This window comes from Diceros bicornis, chromosome 16 (genome assembly GCF_020826845.1).
Source record: "Diceros bicornis minor isolate mBicDic1 chromosome 16, mDicBic1.mat.cur, whole genome shotgun sequence".
Lineage (NCBI taxonomy): Eukaryota > Metazoa > Chordata > Mammalia > Perissodactyla > Rhinocerotidae > Diceros > Diceros bicornis.
In genome coordinates, this window is record NC_080755.1 from 6,496,851 (window position 1) to 6,514,473 (window position 17,623).

A 17,623-nucleotide genomic window follows, 5' to 3' on the forward strand; every position below is an offset into this window, starting at 1 on the left:
TGTCTCTTCACCTCTCCCAGATTCAGATTATGTGGGATAATACAGAAAATAGGGATAATACTACGTCCTCCACAAAATCAGTGTGAGGTGGCATGTAATCAGTAAGTTTACGCCTTGGAATGATTGTAGCCTCCTGTGGTCTGGCCCGAATGGCTCTGTGACTTGCACCAAGTCAAGAGACATGAAACTTTACAAGCTGTAAAGTCCTACATAGATCTAAATTGTTACCCTGATACACGTGAAGACTGCCAGTGCGAGAAAACATGGATTCTTTTCTCAAAGATACACGAGAAATCGCTCTAGGAAACATCTTCTCTGATTGTACCTCAGGTGATTGATATACATATATATTCCAGTAATGCTGTCATTGCTCAAAAGACTTCTGAAACTCTTCATTCAGAATAATGTTTAGAGTATGTGGCACACAATTTTTATTGTCCTCAGTGATAGCAAAGCTCCCTCCTTTGGCAAGAGGACTTAAATTTTGGGATTGGCTAAAAGTCAGAGCCAAACCTATTGAATAAGGTTGGGAAGAAGCAGTCTGCATAAGTGTGTTTCTTCAAAGCGCAGATGCTCTCTGATCTCGTTGGGTAGGGCCCTTTCCATCCACATGAGGTGAAGAGAGAAAAGTAACAAGATAGATTTCTTGTGTGGACTGTAAGGTAATGCTTAAAATTCCACAGGAGGCATCAGGCCACATGTTTCTGCACAGCTGGGGAAACAAATGTTATGGATGTGAATGCGGCCGTATTATAAGTATTGTATGTCCATCAGTTAATAAGGTTAATTAATAGCTGTAATTGGAAGACCAGATAGAAAACCGGAAGCCCTGCGAGGGAGAATTTTAGACAGGAGCCTGAAGGTGTGAAAGAGGGATTTGATCAGGCTATGAAGTGGTTTTCCAAAATTCAAACCATCCAGACCTCCAGAAGTTCTTCATTTAGTGCCAGTTTTGAAATAGGCACCCAGGCTGTTGCCCAAGGGAGGCCCCAGGCCCGAATGAAGCAGGTGTGGAGGGAGGAACAAGGAAATTGATTAGAAGCCAGGTACTGTGCTTATGCAGAGCCTGTACGTATATTGTCTCATTTAATCCTCACCCCCTCCCTAGGAAGTCAATGCTGTTATCCCATATTACGCAGGAGAAAACCGAGGCTCCAGGTGTCCGTCGCTGGCTACAGCATCACAAGTTAGCAAGAACAAAAAGCAAATGCTCTTCCGTCTTACGCCATCACACTGAGACCAAAGCAATCTGTATTTTCAGGATATTTAAATGAGTGAATGTTTTCACTGCTGTGAGAGCTCTGTAAAAAGATCTGGATGCAGGGCCTGGCCCGGTGGCTCAGGCAGTTAGGTGCGCGCGCTCCGCTGCAGCGGCCCGGGGTTCGCCAGTTCGGAACCCGGGCGTGCACCAATGCACTGCTTGTCGAGCCCTGCTGTGGCGGCGTCCCATATAAAGTGGAGGAGGATGGGCACGGATGTTAGCTCAAGGCCAAGCTTCCTCAGCAAAAAGAGGAGGATTGGCATGAGATGTTAGCTCAGGGCTGATCTTCCTCAAAAAAAAAAAAAAATCTGGATGCAGTATATCTGTTCTCTTGGAACCCTTGCTGGCAGCTGCTCTTGGCCGGGGTTCTTGTCGGTAACTGTGCTTCGTAGCAAGCAGGCTTTTTGCTCTTGCCATCCAATGTCTCCATCAAAGCTGCCCTCAGCTGGCCCAAACGTAACTCAATAGAACTGTGGTCACTCTCTCTTTGGATGTCTCTTTAAAAAAAAAAAAAAAGGCTGTGGAAAACCCCTGGCGGAATCAAAACATAATAGTGCCTTGTTCTTTTTCCTTCCTTCTACCCCTTTAAAGCTATGTTTATTAGATCACACTATGGTGCTCCCAGTTGACAAGCTAACATTCAATTCCTTAATCCTTCTAATCATGGTTTCTGAGCACAGTGAGTCCTTGGACCCATGCCCAGTGCACATAAACAGACTGCACGTTCTCCCCAGCCTCCTTCCTGCCAACCGGTGGAGCCGGTGATGTGGTAGGCACCAGGGGAGACACAGCAACGCGTGGTCAGGAACAGAAATGAACGATGGTGTGAGAGTGTGCTTCTGTTCTTTCTGCCCCTCCACCCCTCATACCCTCACTCATCCCCCAAAAGGCAAGTAGCTAAAGCCATTTCAAGGCTTCCTACTTGCTATCTGCTCCTGAAGGCAGACCTGGCAAGACTGAAGAAAGCCTGATGCGCCTTGAGTTCTACCCTCCCAAAAAGCCCTGCGGTTGGGCCGGAGCGTGGGTCTGCGGCCTCTCCCTCACCACCATCCAGCTTATTCCTTGGAGAAGTCACTCGCCCTCCCTGGGCCTGCTTTTCACTTCTTCATTTTAGGACACGAGGAAATGGAAGGAATGAGGAGGATGGAGGGCAGCCCTGGCCCGTGCTGGCTCCCTTCCCTCAGGCCAATCACTTGCTCTCCCTGAGTCACTAAGTGAAGCCACAGTTTGTGAGGATGCAGTGATTCCAGGCAGCGAAATCCAATCACAGAAGGCTTGCGTATGGCAGTTGTAATGATCTTGAAAGTGAATGTTTGGCAACTGACTGTCGCTGTGATTCCTCACAGCTCTATTTGATACGAATCTCCTCCCCGCAAATCACAGATGCCATTTCCGAATTTCTGTTGGGAGTTAAACCAGCCTCGTGAGAGAACAGACCTGCCAACTGCTCTCTCTCGTCTTCTCAGTCCCTGGAGTGAGGTTTGCAGGAAAGTTTTCCAGGAAGCGCTCCAGTCTCCCTTTGCTTTGTTTTTGCCCAGGTTTTTCCCCACCACAAACCATGCACAGTCACGCTCACTGTTTCCCTCTTCCTTCTCCAGAAAACCCTGTGCACCTCTCCAGGCCCTCTCAACTCCTGTGGTCACCTACAGTCCAGATCACAAAGTTATCACTTAATAAAAATAAGAATTTCCATTTTTGAGTACTTAAATGAACCAGCATTGGGGGCACATGTTTTAATTGCATCATATCACTTAATTCAGGGATTCCCAAACCCATCTGTACTTTGGAGTCACGTAGGGAGCTACAAGAAACTCTGGATGCCTCAGTCTCACCCCAGGAATGATGATTTAGTTGGCTTAGAGTGTGGCCTCGGCTTTGGAATTTAATACCCCCCAAGTGATTCTAATATGCAGACCAATTTGGCAACCCCTGATTTAATCTTAGAACACCCTGAGATAGAAACTAAATTCATCCCCTCTTTATAGGTGAGGAACCTTGAGCAAACTCGAGTGATGTACCCAAGCTCATTGCAACTTTAAGGAGAGAGGCAGACTCTGCCATCAAATCTTTGCTACTCAAAGTGTGGTCTGCAGACAAAGCAGCATCACCTGGGAGCTTGGTTGAAATGCGAATTTTAAAGCCAACAATGATTCCCCGTTTGAGGCAGGGACCACATCACGCACCCCTGCAGCCCTGCCGTGATGGCAGGCAGCAGGGCTCAGCAGCCAGTGCCTGATTGATGGCCCAATGGAACCAGCGCTGGGGCAGGTAATTAGCGGAGCCTGATTGGGACCTGGCTTTCTGGACTGAAGGCTGTTGCCTTAGGTGATTAAGATGCATGGGAGGCACAGCCTTTCCTAGAAGCTGTGCAGGTAGCGCCGGGCCACAGGAGGCAGCCGAGCCTGACCCAAGATCAGGGGAGTGTGGTTCAGCGTCTGGTTCTGCAGTTTGTGGGTTCCAACAGGCACCCCCAAACCACTGGTCTTAACATCTCTGGATGCAGACCTTAGAGGCCAGGAGGCTACTCAAGTGCTAGACTCCCCAGGCATGGAAAGTCTGCACCAGAAAGAAACATACATTCCTCTTTTTTTTTAAGCAAAATAATAATTTGACACAAGTCCAAGCAGTTAAAAAGACACTAAAAGGAACCCAATTTAGAAACGTTTTTAGTAGGCTAAAAACAGATGTGGCAAACCATTTCAGGATGTTCTGGGAGATGAGATGGGGAGGGCGGGATTCGAAATGGCTAGTCCGCTTCTTCTGGGCCCGCCCAGCCAGGTGCCTCTGCGCAGGAGAAGGCTCTGCCCATAAACACGTTCTGGAAGGAAGCAACCCCCAGGCTTCCCTTCTCTAATTACCGCCCATCTGAGGCATCCGGACGGCGCGGAGTTAGCACGCAGCGGTTGGGCGCAGGCCGCTTTTCATCCTTCACTCGCCTCACTGGGAGGGCGGCGGCACCTGTCCCGCGGGGACGCGGCTCAAGTGACAGGCGCTTGGCGACCTCCCGACCCTCGCGGCTGTTTCCTGCCGCCCACGCGCGGGGGCGGCGGGCGGGCCAGATTTCTCGTGGAACCCGAGCTCGCCCTAGGGAAATGGAAAAAGAGTCCCAAAGAGAAACTCAGCCTTCAGTACATTGCAGAGGCTTTTGGTTTCTCTGACTGCAGGGCGTTGAAGCCTCCACGCCGATATTTGTTGAAAAGTTGGGGCTGGAAGGGTAAGGAGTCTAAAATGGAAGAACAGGTGACCATACAATATGTCCTACATCAATTGCATTCTAATAAGGTACTTTTATTAGATAAGATACAGCTAGTTAACATAGGTTGCAGGCATGTGTTTGTTCTCTTGTAATTTTCAGAGATACATGGGTTTTTGAATTATGTATTCACTCCATCGAGAATTGTTTCATTTTAAAAGTGCGCTTGTATACTCTATTTGTATCCACTACCCTCTGCTTGCATAACTGAAGTCACAGAAAGGTAAGGCAAGTCCCCCAATGTAGAGACTCCAGTATGTACCATAGAAGCATCTGTTAATTAGCACTGTGAAAGTAATTAGACATTCTGTAAGTGAAATTAGGGTTGCTATCAAATTAGACCTCTCCACAAATATGCGTGAACTGCTCAGATTCACTTTACATCTAGGAAAGGAACGGGAGAAATTATAGATCTCCCTTATTCTGGAATAATTTAGATCCAGCACAGGTATTCATGATGTAAATCTTTGGAATAATACGAATAAGCCATAATATTTATAAATATTTATACTCTATCAAGTCACAGATAATCTTCCCATGAGAAAAAGAAAACGATTCCCAGAGGAAACTAAAAATTTAATTGGGCAGGACCATCTTTGTCTTATGCTGCACTGTCTCTCCAACTCCAGATGTGTCTGGCTTACATCTTGCGAGTAAAGGTAACAAAGCTCCCCTGGCACCACGCTGAATCAGCTGCCACAAAGTTTCCCAGAGAGGCAGCTCAGATAATGCCCAGCCACACACCACTGGAAACACTGGTGTACTAAGGTGTTTGGCATTTTGGAAAAAGTCACCTTGGTCCATATTTCTTTGTGTAAACTTTCCCAATCTAGAATTTTCCTTCCTACACTAATCCTATGATTTTCTTCATGAAATTCAGTTCAACATGTATCTATTACGTATTCAGTGTGTATGGGACACAAGCCGGATGTCGCAGGGTTTGCAGAAATAAGAATATAACGCCCTTTCCATGCGGACGGGTAATAAGCAGGTATCAGGCAGTATAAGAACTGTGTTGTACTAGCAGAACATGCACATTTTATCAGAGGATCAAAAAGAGAGCTCACGTCTACGGAGGAAGACTTTGAAGGGGTGTGGCATTTGAGATGCACTCCGAAGAATGGATAAAATTTTCTGCTGGGAAAGTATGGGTGGGAGGAGAACATTGTAAACAGAAGGAATGGCATGAGTAGGAGTCTGGATCATGAGGTCTGTTTGGGGATTGGGGCAAACCATTTGTCTTTGAACATAAAGTATATGTGAATAGACAGGAGAGTAGTAAAAGATAAGGATGAAAATGCTAGTTGTGGCCAAATAAAAGATCCTTACATGGCAAGCCAAATTTACTGTCTATTTAATTTCACAGGCAGTAGTTCAAAATAGAAACTTATTGAGCAGAGCAAGTAAATGCCATTGAGATTACACTTTGGAAGGGTTTTTATGGTACTAGTCTGTATAAAATGCCCATGCAGGAAGTTACCAGAGCCTGAACTAAGATTGTAGCAGAGGGAATAAAAAGATGGAAAACATATTTGAGAGATATTTCAAAAACTTCTTAGACTTGGCAGTTGGTTGGGTTTTGGAGAAGGAATCACCAGGTTTTGTGCCTGGGTGATAGGAAATCATAATGTTATTAACATAGGGAGTCAGGAGGAGAGCAGTTGGTATGGGACAAAGAATTCTCTTTCAAACATATTGCCTATGAGGTGCTGGCAGGACCCCCAAGGGAAATGCCCACAAAAGGAGTTAGACATCAGAATCAGCACTTGGAGAGACAGGGCCAGAGGTACAGAAGTTCATCCGTGGAGGAGTGGCGACAGGAGTGGATGAGGCTCAGGAATTCAGGACAGAGCCGTGGGGACAGCTTCCTCTGCCCTTCCCTCATCCCAGGCTTTGGCCGACGTCGAGAAGAGCTACAGGACAAAAAACCCATGCTAGGAGGGGCCGAGTCTAGCAAATGTCTTCCACCTGAAAAATCTTTAGATTAGAGACTTCCAGCAATATGGAAAGACTGTGCTCATATTTTACCAAGTTTTGTACATTGAATTTACTTAAATTAAAACGAATCTGTAATTCTAACTTGGGAAAAATACCTAGCTACTTCCTTCTTCAGAAAAAAATTTCTAATCTTTACTGTTGGCTCTGATTTTCCTGCTCACTCTTCCTCAAAAATGTTCAATCGATTTCTGAAACTAGGAGGAATTTAAAATTCAGAGGAGCTAAAATATTGCAAACTACCTTTTATAGTTTATTTTTCCGAGCCATTCCCTGAGTAGAGATAAACAGGAAATTAATGGTTACTGTAACTGGGATTTTTGCAGTATAAATATAATTTGTTAACTTTAGACCATTTTCCTAGGCTACACTCCTCCCGTAATTCAAATTTTGCTTTCTTCAGGGGAGAGAAAGAAAGCATAGGTGATCTAAATAAATAAACCTTACTCTTGACTGTGCAGCTTAACTTCTGTTTTTGTGTGCAAATTTTATCCTATAAATCATACTGTGATGCATCATTTGGGGAACTCCAAAAAAACATGCTAAACTCTTTATTTCCTTTGTGTTTTCTAAAGGTCAAATGCTGCAAATACTGGCCAGATGACACAGAGATATATAAAGATATTAAAGTTACCCTAATAGAAACAGAACTACTGGCAGAATATGTGATAAGAACATTTGCTGTTGAAAAGGTAAGTTTTCACACTACTTTGAAAAGCTGTGTTCAGACATCAGTGGTACTGGCCTCATTAACTTATCTAGGATCATTTATATGTGATCACACCTGAATGCAGGTAGGCTCTCTAATGATTTCTCAATATTGCATCTTGCCCTCTGATTCTATAATAGCTCAGTTCCATCTTTGAAGCAAATCATTCCCATTTCATAAGAATCTATATTTTGCAATTAAACCAAAAGCTAATGCCTGTCTATTTCCTTTTTCTTATTTTAACCTGGTTGATATTGTTCGGCCCATCTCTCTCTCTTTGTTCGCAGTTTGATAAATGTCCTTCATGTTGTGTGTCCATATGGGTTTCCCAGGAGTGAGTTAGTGTCAGTGTTGCGACACAGATCCTAACTCCTCCTGGAATCCCTCTACTTCCTTGAGGCTTTTCAGGCCCATGGTTTAATATGGACTGGTGGACTTTCCAGGTAGAAATGCCCTATCTGGAAATACAAGTAGACAGGGGATACTCTTGCATGAACCGGCGCCTTCATTCATACTCATTCCCATACTGGTTTTAGCCTTTCGTACTTGCTGGCGATGGCTCGTGAATGCCATGCTTTGGCTCTCCTCTGCCTCATCCCATGTGCATGGATGGGGCTTCTCTGGGAAGCACTGTAGGGCATAACAGGGCATTTCCTTATTCCCCCTCTTTCTGCTGACATAGGGAGGGGCCAGAAGTGAAGCAAACTGCAGCCCATCCAGAGAAGTGTCACAGGTAGGCTGTGGGGAAGTGGAGGTGATGTGGCTGAGAAACGCTCTGCCTTCCGGTCCTCATCTTGCCTTTGATGAAGGGTACACGAGATTTTTTTCTCTGAGGTCCACAGACTTTTCTATCAGGAGCTGATTCTCCAGAACTGAGCCCTGCACTGGATATAGCAAATCTGTGGTGACTTTGTTCAATGAAAGCCTGCACTCGTTTGACAGTAGCAAGTCCTGGGAGGGCCTGGGGATGAGAGGACTGCTGGGCTGTGCTTGGCCTTCCTCTCTCTATTATCATTGCGTCTAAAAGCACTTCCTGGACTAACAAGACCAGCTTTAGGAAATGAAGGAAGTTGCAGTGTTTGCTTGTTGGCTGATTTACCCTGATGTTTTGAGCTGCCTGTCCTGGTTTTCAAATCTGTATTTGTCATAGAATCACAAGGCTGAAAAGACTTTAGTTTATTTTAATCTGTTTCTCATACTATTTAGCATTTTTTCCCTTAGCCTGTCTTTTTTAATAAGCAGGCAGAAGGCTTGGAGACTTCAAAGAATGTGGGGTTCTGGTTGACTCAGTTCTTCAAGTTCTGAACCTCACACTTGGATGTCAGTTTTTTTCCTTCTTAGGTAGGATTGGGGGAAAAAAAACACATGGAGGATTTTAGTATCGCTTTTGGCAAGAGCGCTCATGAATAACTGCATTAAAACAGCGATAAAAGACCCTGGATATCTTCTTTAAAAAAAAACATCATCCAAAAGCCATCACGTAAACATGGAGTTCTTTGAACAATAGTCAGCTGTCTAATAAGCTGAAAATGCATCTCTGTTGCTAAAGGAGGTTTTGTTTGTTTCTGTGCTCTTTTTTTAACCTCTTATTCTCTCCTACATCCCCAGCTGCGCAGAAGTGTTTCTGGAATACCCAGTTATTTTAGTCATCAGACAACCAGTGAAGAGGCGGTGGAAGGAAGGGAAGGATGAGGAGCTTATTAACGCGTCTGGGGAAATCAGAATGACACATTAGTGCTTTTCTAACTGGGCAGTTGGAACCTTTCAGGAATCAAATCGTTAGTACTTCTGTGGAGCACTTCTTGTAGGTTTTCAACATTCTCATTAGAAGGGAAAGGAAAAAACAGTCAAGCATGTACTTTGAGAGTTCTGAAATTCTGATTCTATTTTGAGAGTATGTTTCATCGAGGGACCTAAAGGTGAAAAATGGATTTGGGCTCCACTCTGCAAAACAAGTAGACATGTTGCTGTTTGAAACTGATGAATTCCTGTTTTGCATGGTATTGTCATCTTTCCTTTCCCATGTAGCTGACAACTCAAAGCTAAATAGATTTTAAGTAACATATAGTGCCCATTGTGCCAGGAGGAAGACAACTCAAATGTCTCTATGGATCTAGGCCGTCTAGTGAATCTATCCCCGGGGATAGATTTTGAAAGTTGACAATGGCCACCAAATTTTCTTTACCCGGGAGGTGCCTGGGACTCAGAGAAGGCAGTGGAATGTGGTCCTGCTATCTCAAAGACAGAACATGTACTTAGTGATTCATTCATTCTACAAATATTTATTAAGTACCCACTTTGGACTAGGCCCTGTTGTATGTCTTGGGTTCTTCCTTCCCATTATATTACGTGGGAAAATGAAGTGAATATCACTTTTTCATATAGCATTAGTACTTGTTATAGTGAAAAATAAAAAAGATAATGGATATCAAATTGAGAAGTATTTGGGCTGTGATCCCTGATCATGTCTGTGTTTTGTTTCCCCCGAAATGTCCTGGAAAACAGCAGCAGGAGGAACTGCCACATCAGTGTGCAGGATTGAGAGCTGGCTCAAAAGCAGTGTCCTTTGCTAATCTTGTCAGTAGTGAACGTATTCGAAGGGGGAGGTTTATTTTGGGGAAAGGTTTTTTGCATCCCAGAAACTGATATTGACCTTGCTCAGAAAGTGAGCCTGAGAGAGATCAGTTGGGGGGCCCATCTTGTGATGGATGGAGTTCAGGCCTTGGGGGTGCTGGAGCTGAAATCTAGCAAAGCCAGAAGAGGAAGTTCTCAAAAAGTAAAAATAAAAAAACAGTATATGGGAGAAATAGATGCCCTTTGGTCCTCTTTGGAATAAATAAATATTGTTATAGGCTTTCCCATTTCATGGGACCACCCCTGCCCGTGTCGTTCGTAAAGCCAGGGGAGCTCTCTAGGGGATTGGAGGGTGACAGGTTCAACCAGTGTCTTCTGATGGAAACTTTGGGATGGCCAAATGTTGCCATTGTTTCATCTTTCATGATGAGAAATATGGGCTCCTAACTACCTGGTAATATTTCTCTGGGGTCCTGGAGCATATTTAGCAGATGCCAGTGGTGATTTTCATTTGTGAATCCCTAAGGGCTTAATTCCTTAATGCTTAAACTCCATTAAAGAATGGCATGATTTTCAAAGAGAAATAAAGCTTCAGCATTTGTGGGTTATTAAACTAAGACATATATTTTTTTTAATTTTTATTTATTTATTTCCCCCCCCAAAGCCCCAGTAGATAGTTGTATGCCATAGTTGCACAGCCTTCTAGTTGCTGTATGTGGGACGCGGCCTCAGCATGGCCGGAGAAGCGGTGCGTCAGTGCGCACCCAGGATCGAACCCGGGCCACCAGCAGCGGAGCGCGCACACCTAACCGCCAAGCCACAGGGCCGGCCCTAAACTAAGACATATTAACACACTGATAGCAAACAAGTCTTATCCTAAAATCTATCATTGTCTCTCTTAGTCTTTCAAAGCACATAAAAATTCTGAATTTCTGTTTTGCTCATTAAGTATGTGTGAACAATGACTGATGGTGAATGTGATGAGGTTAGTGGTATTTAATGTTAGGATATAATAAAACCAAACCCAGGGGGCAGGCCCCGTGGCTGAGCGGTTAAGTCTGCGTGCTTCGCTACTGGCAGCCCGGGTTCGGGTCCCGGGCGCGCACCGACGCACCACTTCTCCGGCCATGCTGAGGCTGCGTCCTACATACAGCAACTAGAAGGATGTGTAACTATGACATACAACTATCTACTGGGGCTTTGGGGGGGAAAAAAAAAAAGGAAGAGGATTGGCAATAGATGTTAGCTCAGAGCTGGTCTTCCTCAGCAAAAAGAGGAGGATTAGCACGGATGTTAGCTCAGGGCTGATCTTCCTCACAAAAAACAAAACAAAACAAAAAAAACCCAGGGCCTAACGCGGAGATGGTATTTAATAAGTGGTCATAGAATGAGAGAAGGGAGAAAGTCAAATTTGATCCCAAATTTACATCCAGCCTTGATTCTGGAAGTAATTTTTGTTTTCAAAATAGACTTTTGCTTTAAGACACTGGCTTAATACATAGGCTCATAGTTAGAAAAAAAATTGATGGGTATAAATCAACTTAATGATTCTCAAAACGAGTAAATTAAAAAAAAAAAAAACACTTTAAGGTCTCTTTTCTTCTGCCTTCCCTTTAGTTCAATAGCAGGCAACCCTCCCATTTTGACTTACTGATCTAACATAGAATTCCAGCAGCATTTTATTTCCATGCTCTATCTTTGCTTGCATACCTGTTTCCCACAAGCCGACTGTGACAGCTGCTTGTAGACGGGAGACACTGTCTTCATACCTCTGTGTCCCCAGCACCTGGCATCGTGCCTGAAGCATTGCATTCGCTCAGATTGTTGGTGAATGGATGAATGGATTAAATGTTTACCCGAATTAAAAAGAGAAATCTAACAAACTGAGCTACAAATGAAAATGAGTTCTCTGGCCTATCTAGTTGGAGAGTCCTCATTCATTCTTCCAGCGGCATTCTCGCCCATCCACAGCCCGTACCTGGTACAAAGGTACCCAAAGACAGAGGAGAGAGAACAAGGGTCATGCATTTTGGGAGTGGGTCTTGAGCCCACAGATCCCCTTTAATTCCTTCTGGTCCCTGTTCTGTGCCTCTTTCTCGGTGGACCCACACCTCGCACCGTAGGATCTAAGTGACACACAAACTGTTAGAAAGGAATTTCAAGGAATCAAAGAGATGAATCCATTTGCTGGAATTGCACCTGTTAATTAGCATTTTCCCAGCATCACCTCCCCTTTCACATCACAAACACCATCCTGCCTGTGATCAGGCTTCCTGGTGCTCACTAAATCTAAGACAGCCCTCCTGCCCAGCGGTAACCAGCCTCTCCCCAGGCTTACTGACTGCTCAGGGTACTGCACTCTCTGGTTGCTCATCATCTGGTTTCCTTTGCTCTCTTCCTGTGTTCTGCTGACCGACTGATGGCAGAGAGGCATTCATGAAATCCGAGAGATCAGACAGTTTCACTTCACTGGCTGGCCGGATCATGGGGTCCCTTACCATGCCACAGGGCTGCTGGGATTCGTCCGGCAGGTCAAATCCAAGAGCCCGCCCAACGCTGGCCCATTGGTGGTGCACTGCAGGTAAGCAGAGTGCGCAGAGCCTCTGAGGGAAGCACAGGGGGCAATGGTACAGGCCTCCTTTGGGGTGATGAACATGTTTTAGAACTCAATAGAGGTGATGTGTACAACATTGTGAAGGTGTGAAATGCCACTGAATCGTATGCTTTAAAACAGTTTATTTTATGTTATGTGAATTTCAGCATCATAACAATTTTGTGAAAACAGCAGCAGCAGCAGCAGCAGCACAGGGGCCCTTTTCCTCCACTGACAGACCCTCTTTCCGTTCAGTGCTGGTGCGGGGAGGACCGGCTGTTTCATCGTCATCGACATCATGCTGGACATGGCGGACAGGGAAGGGGTGGTCGACATCTACAACTGCGTCAGGGAGCTGCGGTCGCGGAGAGTGAACATGGTGCAGACGGAGGTGGGTGCTCCCCGGCAGTCCTTGCTCGGTGCGCAGTGCCTCCCCTGCGGCCCCCCTCCCAGAGCTGAGGGGAAAAGAACTGCAGGCCGTCCTCCCCTCAAGACTCCCCGGGAGAAAACGAAATCCCTGGCAGTCCTGCTTTCCTTCCCTCCATCCTCCCTCCCCGCTCCTTCCCTTCCTCTCCTCTTGCTCTTGTTTTTCCTTTCATTACAAACAGAAAAGGCCAGGAGTCCCCAGGTGATGGGGTCTGTAGCCCTGAGCCTGAATTTGCTTATGTTTCTCTGTCAAGGGCCCGGTCAAGTATCTACATCAAACATTCAGGGTTTCAGTACCGTTTCTTTTTAAACTGCCTGGTAACCAGAGCAAGACCACTCCCGAGAAGAGCCAGGCATTTGCCAAGTGGCCCCAGTGTAACCTCTGTACCTTTTGTTCTCCTGCTGTCTCCAGAACTTCTGCCCAGTGGCCTGGCATCGTGGGTATTTGCCCATTTTGTAGCAGCACTCTGTACCAACTAGTGCTTCCATCAGTTAGAATTCGAGGTGTATCAGGAATTTAAGGTTTTAGGAACAAGTATTATATCCTGCTCCTAGGAAATTTGTATTTTTATTAATATTTGATCGTTTTAAGCAGGCATTACACCCACCACCTGCAAAATGATTCCTGAAGTAGAATGAAGAATAAATAAGAATCCCTTACATTTCGGTTGTGCATTAAAGTTTGCACAAGCCACTGGGAAACCTAATTCCATTTTTTTAGCTAACATAAAGAAAAATAGCAGAAACTCTAAATGCTGCTTTCATGGTCTCTTTTTCTTTAAAATAGGGATTCTTTGTTTTAAAGATAATAATGTATCTTTTATGTATTTTACAGTTGGTCAAATGTTGCCCCATCCAATTTCTCACTTGATCCTCCTTTTTGGGTGTTGTTTTATAGAGTGGTCTGTTTTTGCGGTTTAAGAGTCCTAGTTATTTATAGAAATTAAGGTAAAAAATAATGAGATTTTTTGCATCTAGTAATCAAAGATCAATAATAAATGGGGTAAAACTTTGGTAATTAATTGTAGGACAAGTCAGTGCCAATTCTGAATTAGAGTACCCATTTTTAAAGTGTGGATTTGTATATACAAACAAGAGCTCTTCTCTGGACACATAAGGACTTTTGTTATCATCACATTAATTAGTGTTTCAAAATCAGTAGTTTTAAGTCCTTGAAACTATTTATTTTCACAGTGATGTCAAGTTTCCCTGGAACTTCTTTACACTATTAGTTTGGTTAGCAAATTCTCTTTTCATTGTGGATAGATAAGATTCTGCTCATTTCCTCGTCTGAGATAGTGAGTTCCAAACTTGAGGGATCAGAATTACAGTGTTTGCTCTGGTATTTATCAGTGTCTGATGGTTCTAATGAGTCCATATATTGCTTCTGCATTGAGCCCCTGTGTCTCTTCCTCCCTTCCTTCCTTGTACTGCCGCACATGGCCATTCAGGAACGTCACAGCCGTCCCGTGTGGGAACAGCATTTCTGGTGCTGGAAGACCCGCTCCTAGCAGTCGGGTGCCCACACCTGCTCTCTGTCAGGGGCGCATGTCCGTGATAGACCGCTGTTCCATTATCCTGACCGTGTGGAGCCGCTTTTCTCCTTCTCCATTTCTCTTGGGTCACGGGTCTCTCTAGTACTAATTAGGCCCCTCTGCTTCACCAGGAGCAATATGTGTTTATCCACGATGCCATCCTGGAAGCCTGTCTTTGTGGAGACACCTCCGTCCCTGCTTCCCAAGTTAGGTCTCTGTATTATGACATGAACAAACTGGATCCACAGACAAATTCAAGCCAGATTAAAGAGGAATTCCGGGTAAGTCACGCTCAAGGGAGAGGCAACTGTCTGTGACTTTGCTCCTTGAGTATCTCAAAGTCAGCTCTTGAACTCTTGAACCAACACGAGGTTTCTCAACCTAGGCACTACAGACAATTCTTTGCTGTGGGGGCTGTCATGTAAGATGTTTAGCAGCATCTCTGGCCTCTACCTTGATGCCAGAAGACCTCCACCATATCTGTTGTGACAACCAAAAATGTATTCAGACATTGCAAGTGTCCCCTGGGGGCAAAGGTTACCTAGTTGAGAACCACTGGTCTAGCAGAGCCACTTCCTCCCTTGAAAGCAGACCCTAGGCAGTCCTACAGTGTCACGTGGGTGCAGCCACACTAAACATGGTGCATTCAGTGTACTCGCCAGCCAAGAGTTTGTCACTGCATTCTTCATATTCACGATCAGTCTAAGTGTACCTGGCTCTAGGCCAAATTCTACTCAACCCTTTACTCCTCAACCCTTTACTCCCAAGGTCCAGAGGTCCAGCCCTAGTTGGACTTGATGGCACTTACTCCTACAGATCCACAATGGCCCTTATGTCTGATGGGCACTGTCTGTAGACAAAATCCAAGGAGAGAAAAGAGAAATAAAAATGTACCTGTGTAAGTGGGGGGATGGGGAAGGTGGGAGAGGGGACCACCTTGTAGTCAGCTGCAGGAAATTGGGATCTTCTGAAGTCTGAACGTGAAACAATGTGCTGTCCAGCGTTCTCTTCCCCATGTGTCTGTGTTTCGTCACCCTAGACCCTGAACATGGTAACACCGACCCTGCGTGTGGAGGACTGCAGCATTGCGCTTCTGCCCCGGAACCATGAGAAAAACCGCTGCATGGACATCCTGCCCCCGGACCGCTGCCTCCCCTTCCTCATCACCATTGACGGGGAGAGCAGCAACTACATCAATGCCGCCCTCATGGACGTAAGCCTTCTCACCTTCGCTCGGAAGGAGACGGGGAGGTTGTTCTCAAGGGGGAGTGCTGGGAAGATGGCCACGCAGGGCCTGGCTCTCCTCCTTCCACTCACCTGCCCTTGCTTTTTTTAAGACATAAACTATCTTTTCAATGAAGTGCGTTTCAGATTCCACATATGTTTTCATGTAGGGGCTGACGTTCTTGGTCTCTCGGGGACCACCAGTCCTGAAGTATTGATAAATGAAGCATGTCCCAGTTACTCTCTGATCTCTTACATTTCCGACCTGCTGGCTAGAGAGCAAGAGACAGCTATTAAGTCACTAAGGAAGTAAAGTAGGATAATATGATTTGCAACATTATTTTAGTTCCCGTTCTTCCTAATTTAGGCAGTAATTAACATGGAGAAAAATTTGCCTGTCAGTACAGATAGGACACAACTCACTACTTCCTGTCAGTCTGTTGACTTCTAACTGAATGAGCATTTGCTATTCAGTTGATGGAAAAAGTGAATGGATATTTTCAGTGCTAATATGGAAATTTTAATTCTGTCGGTGTGATATCAGTAAAAAGGTACTTACACTTCTTTGAAGCTCTCTAGAGCTGTAAAAAGCCTGTATATCCTTTCAAGGCAGGAATAAGTAACACCATCACACATGTAAATGATAAGTGAAGATTTTAGGAAAAGCAAGACTATTTTAATTGTGCATAATTTTTGAAGTTAAATTTTTCCTATTAAAATAATTATGTATAGGGTCGATATTGCTTTTCTACCAGAAATGTCAAAAAATTTGTGATATACTTATTAAGTTTTCTTAGTATCAAAGTGAGAATACTTTATCATTGTTATTCTACAGAGAAGTTTATATTTAGTCTATTTTGGTATTAACATGGTAGTAGAATTCAACAATATTAAGTATGCTCAGTGTTTTCTACCACAGGCTGCCGTGTGTGCATGATAACTTAGCTCCCTCCCTTCACATTTTCCTGGGCATATTTGGATCCTTCTTCTTTGTGTTTGCAGAGCTATAAACAGCCCTCGGCTTTCATAGTCACCCAGCATCCTTTGCCAAACACAGTGAAAGACTTCTGGAGACTGGTCCTGGATTATCACTGCACGTCTGTCGTTATGCTAAATGACGTGGATCCTGCCCAGGTGAGACTCATGAATTACTGCAGTCAGAGCTGTGTCCAGGGTCAAATCTGTGTTTGCTTTGTTTGCACTTTGAGAAGTGCAGGCTCCCGTGCCAGGTCACAAAAGCCAGGCCAGGGTGGAGAACTGGAGATGCTGAAACTTGGATGTTAAAAATCAGATGGGGGGCCGGCCCGGTGGCGCAAGCGGTTAAGTGCGCGCGCTCCGCTGCGGCGGCCCAGGGTTCGCTGGTTCGGATCCCGGGCGCACACCGACACACTGCTTGGCAAGCCATGCTGTGGCGGCGTCCCATATAAAGTGGAGGAAGATGGGCACAGATGTTAGCCCAGGGCCGTCTTCCTCAGCAAAAAAAGAGGCGGATTGGCGGGTGTTAGCACAGAGCTGATCTCACCAAAAAAAAAAAAAAAAGTCAGATGGAATTAGGTGCCGGCCGGGTGGTGCAGGCGGTTAAGTGTGTGCGCTCCACTGCGGCGGCCCGGGGTTTGCAGGTTCCGGTCCTGGGCGCGCACCAACGCACTGCTTGTCGAGCCATGCTGTGGCAGGCGTTCCATATAAAGTAGAGGGAGATGGGCACGGATGTTAGCCCAGGGCCAATCTTCCTCAGCAAAAAGAGGAGGATTGGCAAGGGACGTTAGCTCAGAGCTGATCTTCCTCACACACACACACAGACACACACACACAATCAGATGGATTTAGGGATTGGGGAAGAAAGTAGACTGAAACCAAAAAGACAGGCTGAAATCATAGATGCTGGAAGCGGTAGGGCAAGACAAGGTCAGAAATCAGGCTGTTCCCAGAGGACGGAAATACTGACTGGAGGAGGTGCGAGGCCGAGGGCAGAGTGGGAGCTGACTGGAATGTGACCGTCACAGAGCCGACCGCAGAGCAGGCAAACCAGAGTCGTGAAGGGAGGACGTTGGCC

At 45.3% G+C, this 17,623-nt stretch overlaps 1 protein-coding gene across 3 annotated transcripts in view; it reads left to right on the top strand.

Annotated features, from left to right (window-relative positions):
- Nucleotides 1–17,623, top strand: part of PTPRM (protein tyrosine phosphatase receptor type M) — a 779,193-nt gene that overhangs the window by 739,509 nt on the left and 22,061 nt on the right. For 2 of the 3 annotated variants that reach the window (XM_058556687.1, XM_058556688.1), the window contains 6 exons: nt 7,085–7,201; nt 12,219–12,373; nt 12,641–12,776; nt 14,478–14,627; nt 15,386–15,559; nt 16,573–16,704. In XM_058556687.1, coding sequence (XP_058412670.1) covers nt 7,085–7,201; nt 12,219–12,373; nt 12,641–12,776; nt 14,478–14,627; nt 15,386–15,559; nt 16,573–16,704 — 864 coding nt within the window. The remainder of the gene's footprint in view (nt 1–7,084; nt 7,202–12,218; nt 12,374–12,640; nt 12,777–14,477; nt 14,628–15,385; nt 15,560–16,572; nt 16,705–17,623) is intronic. The other variant, XM_058556689.1, reaches the window with a different exon arrangement.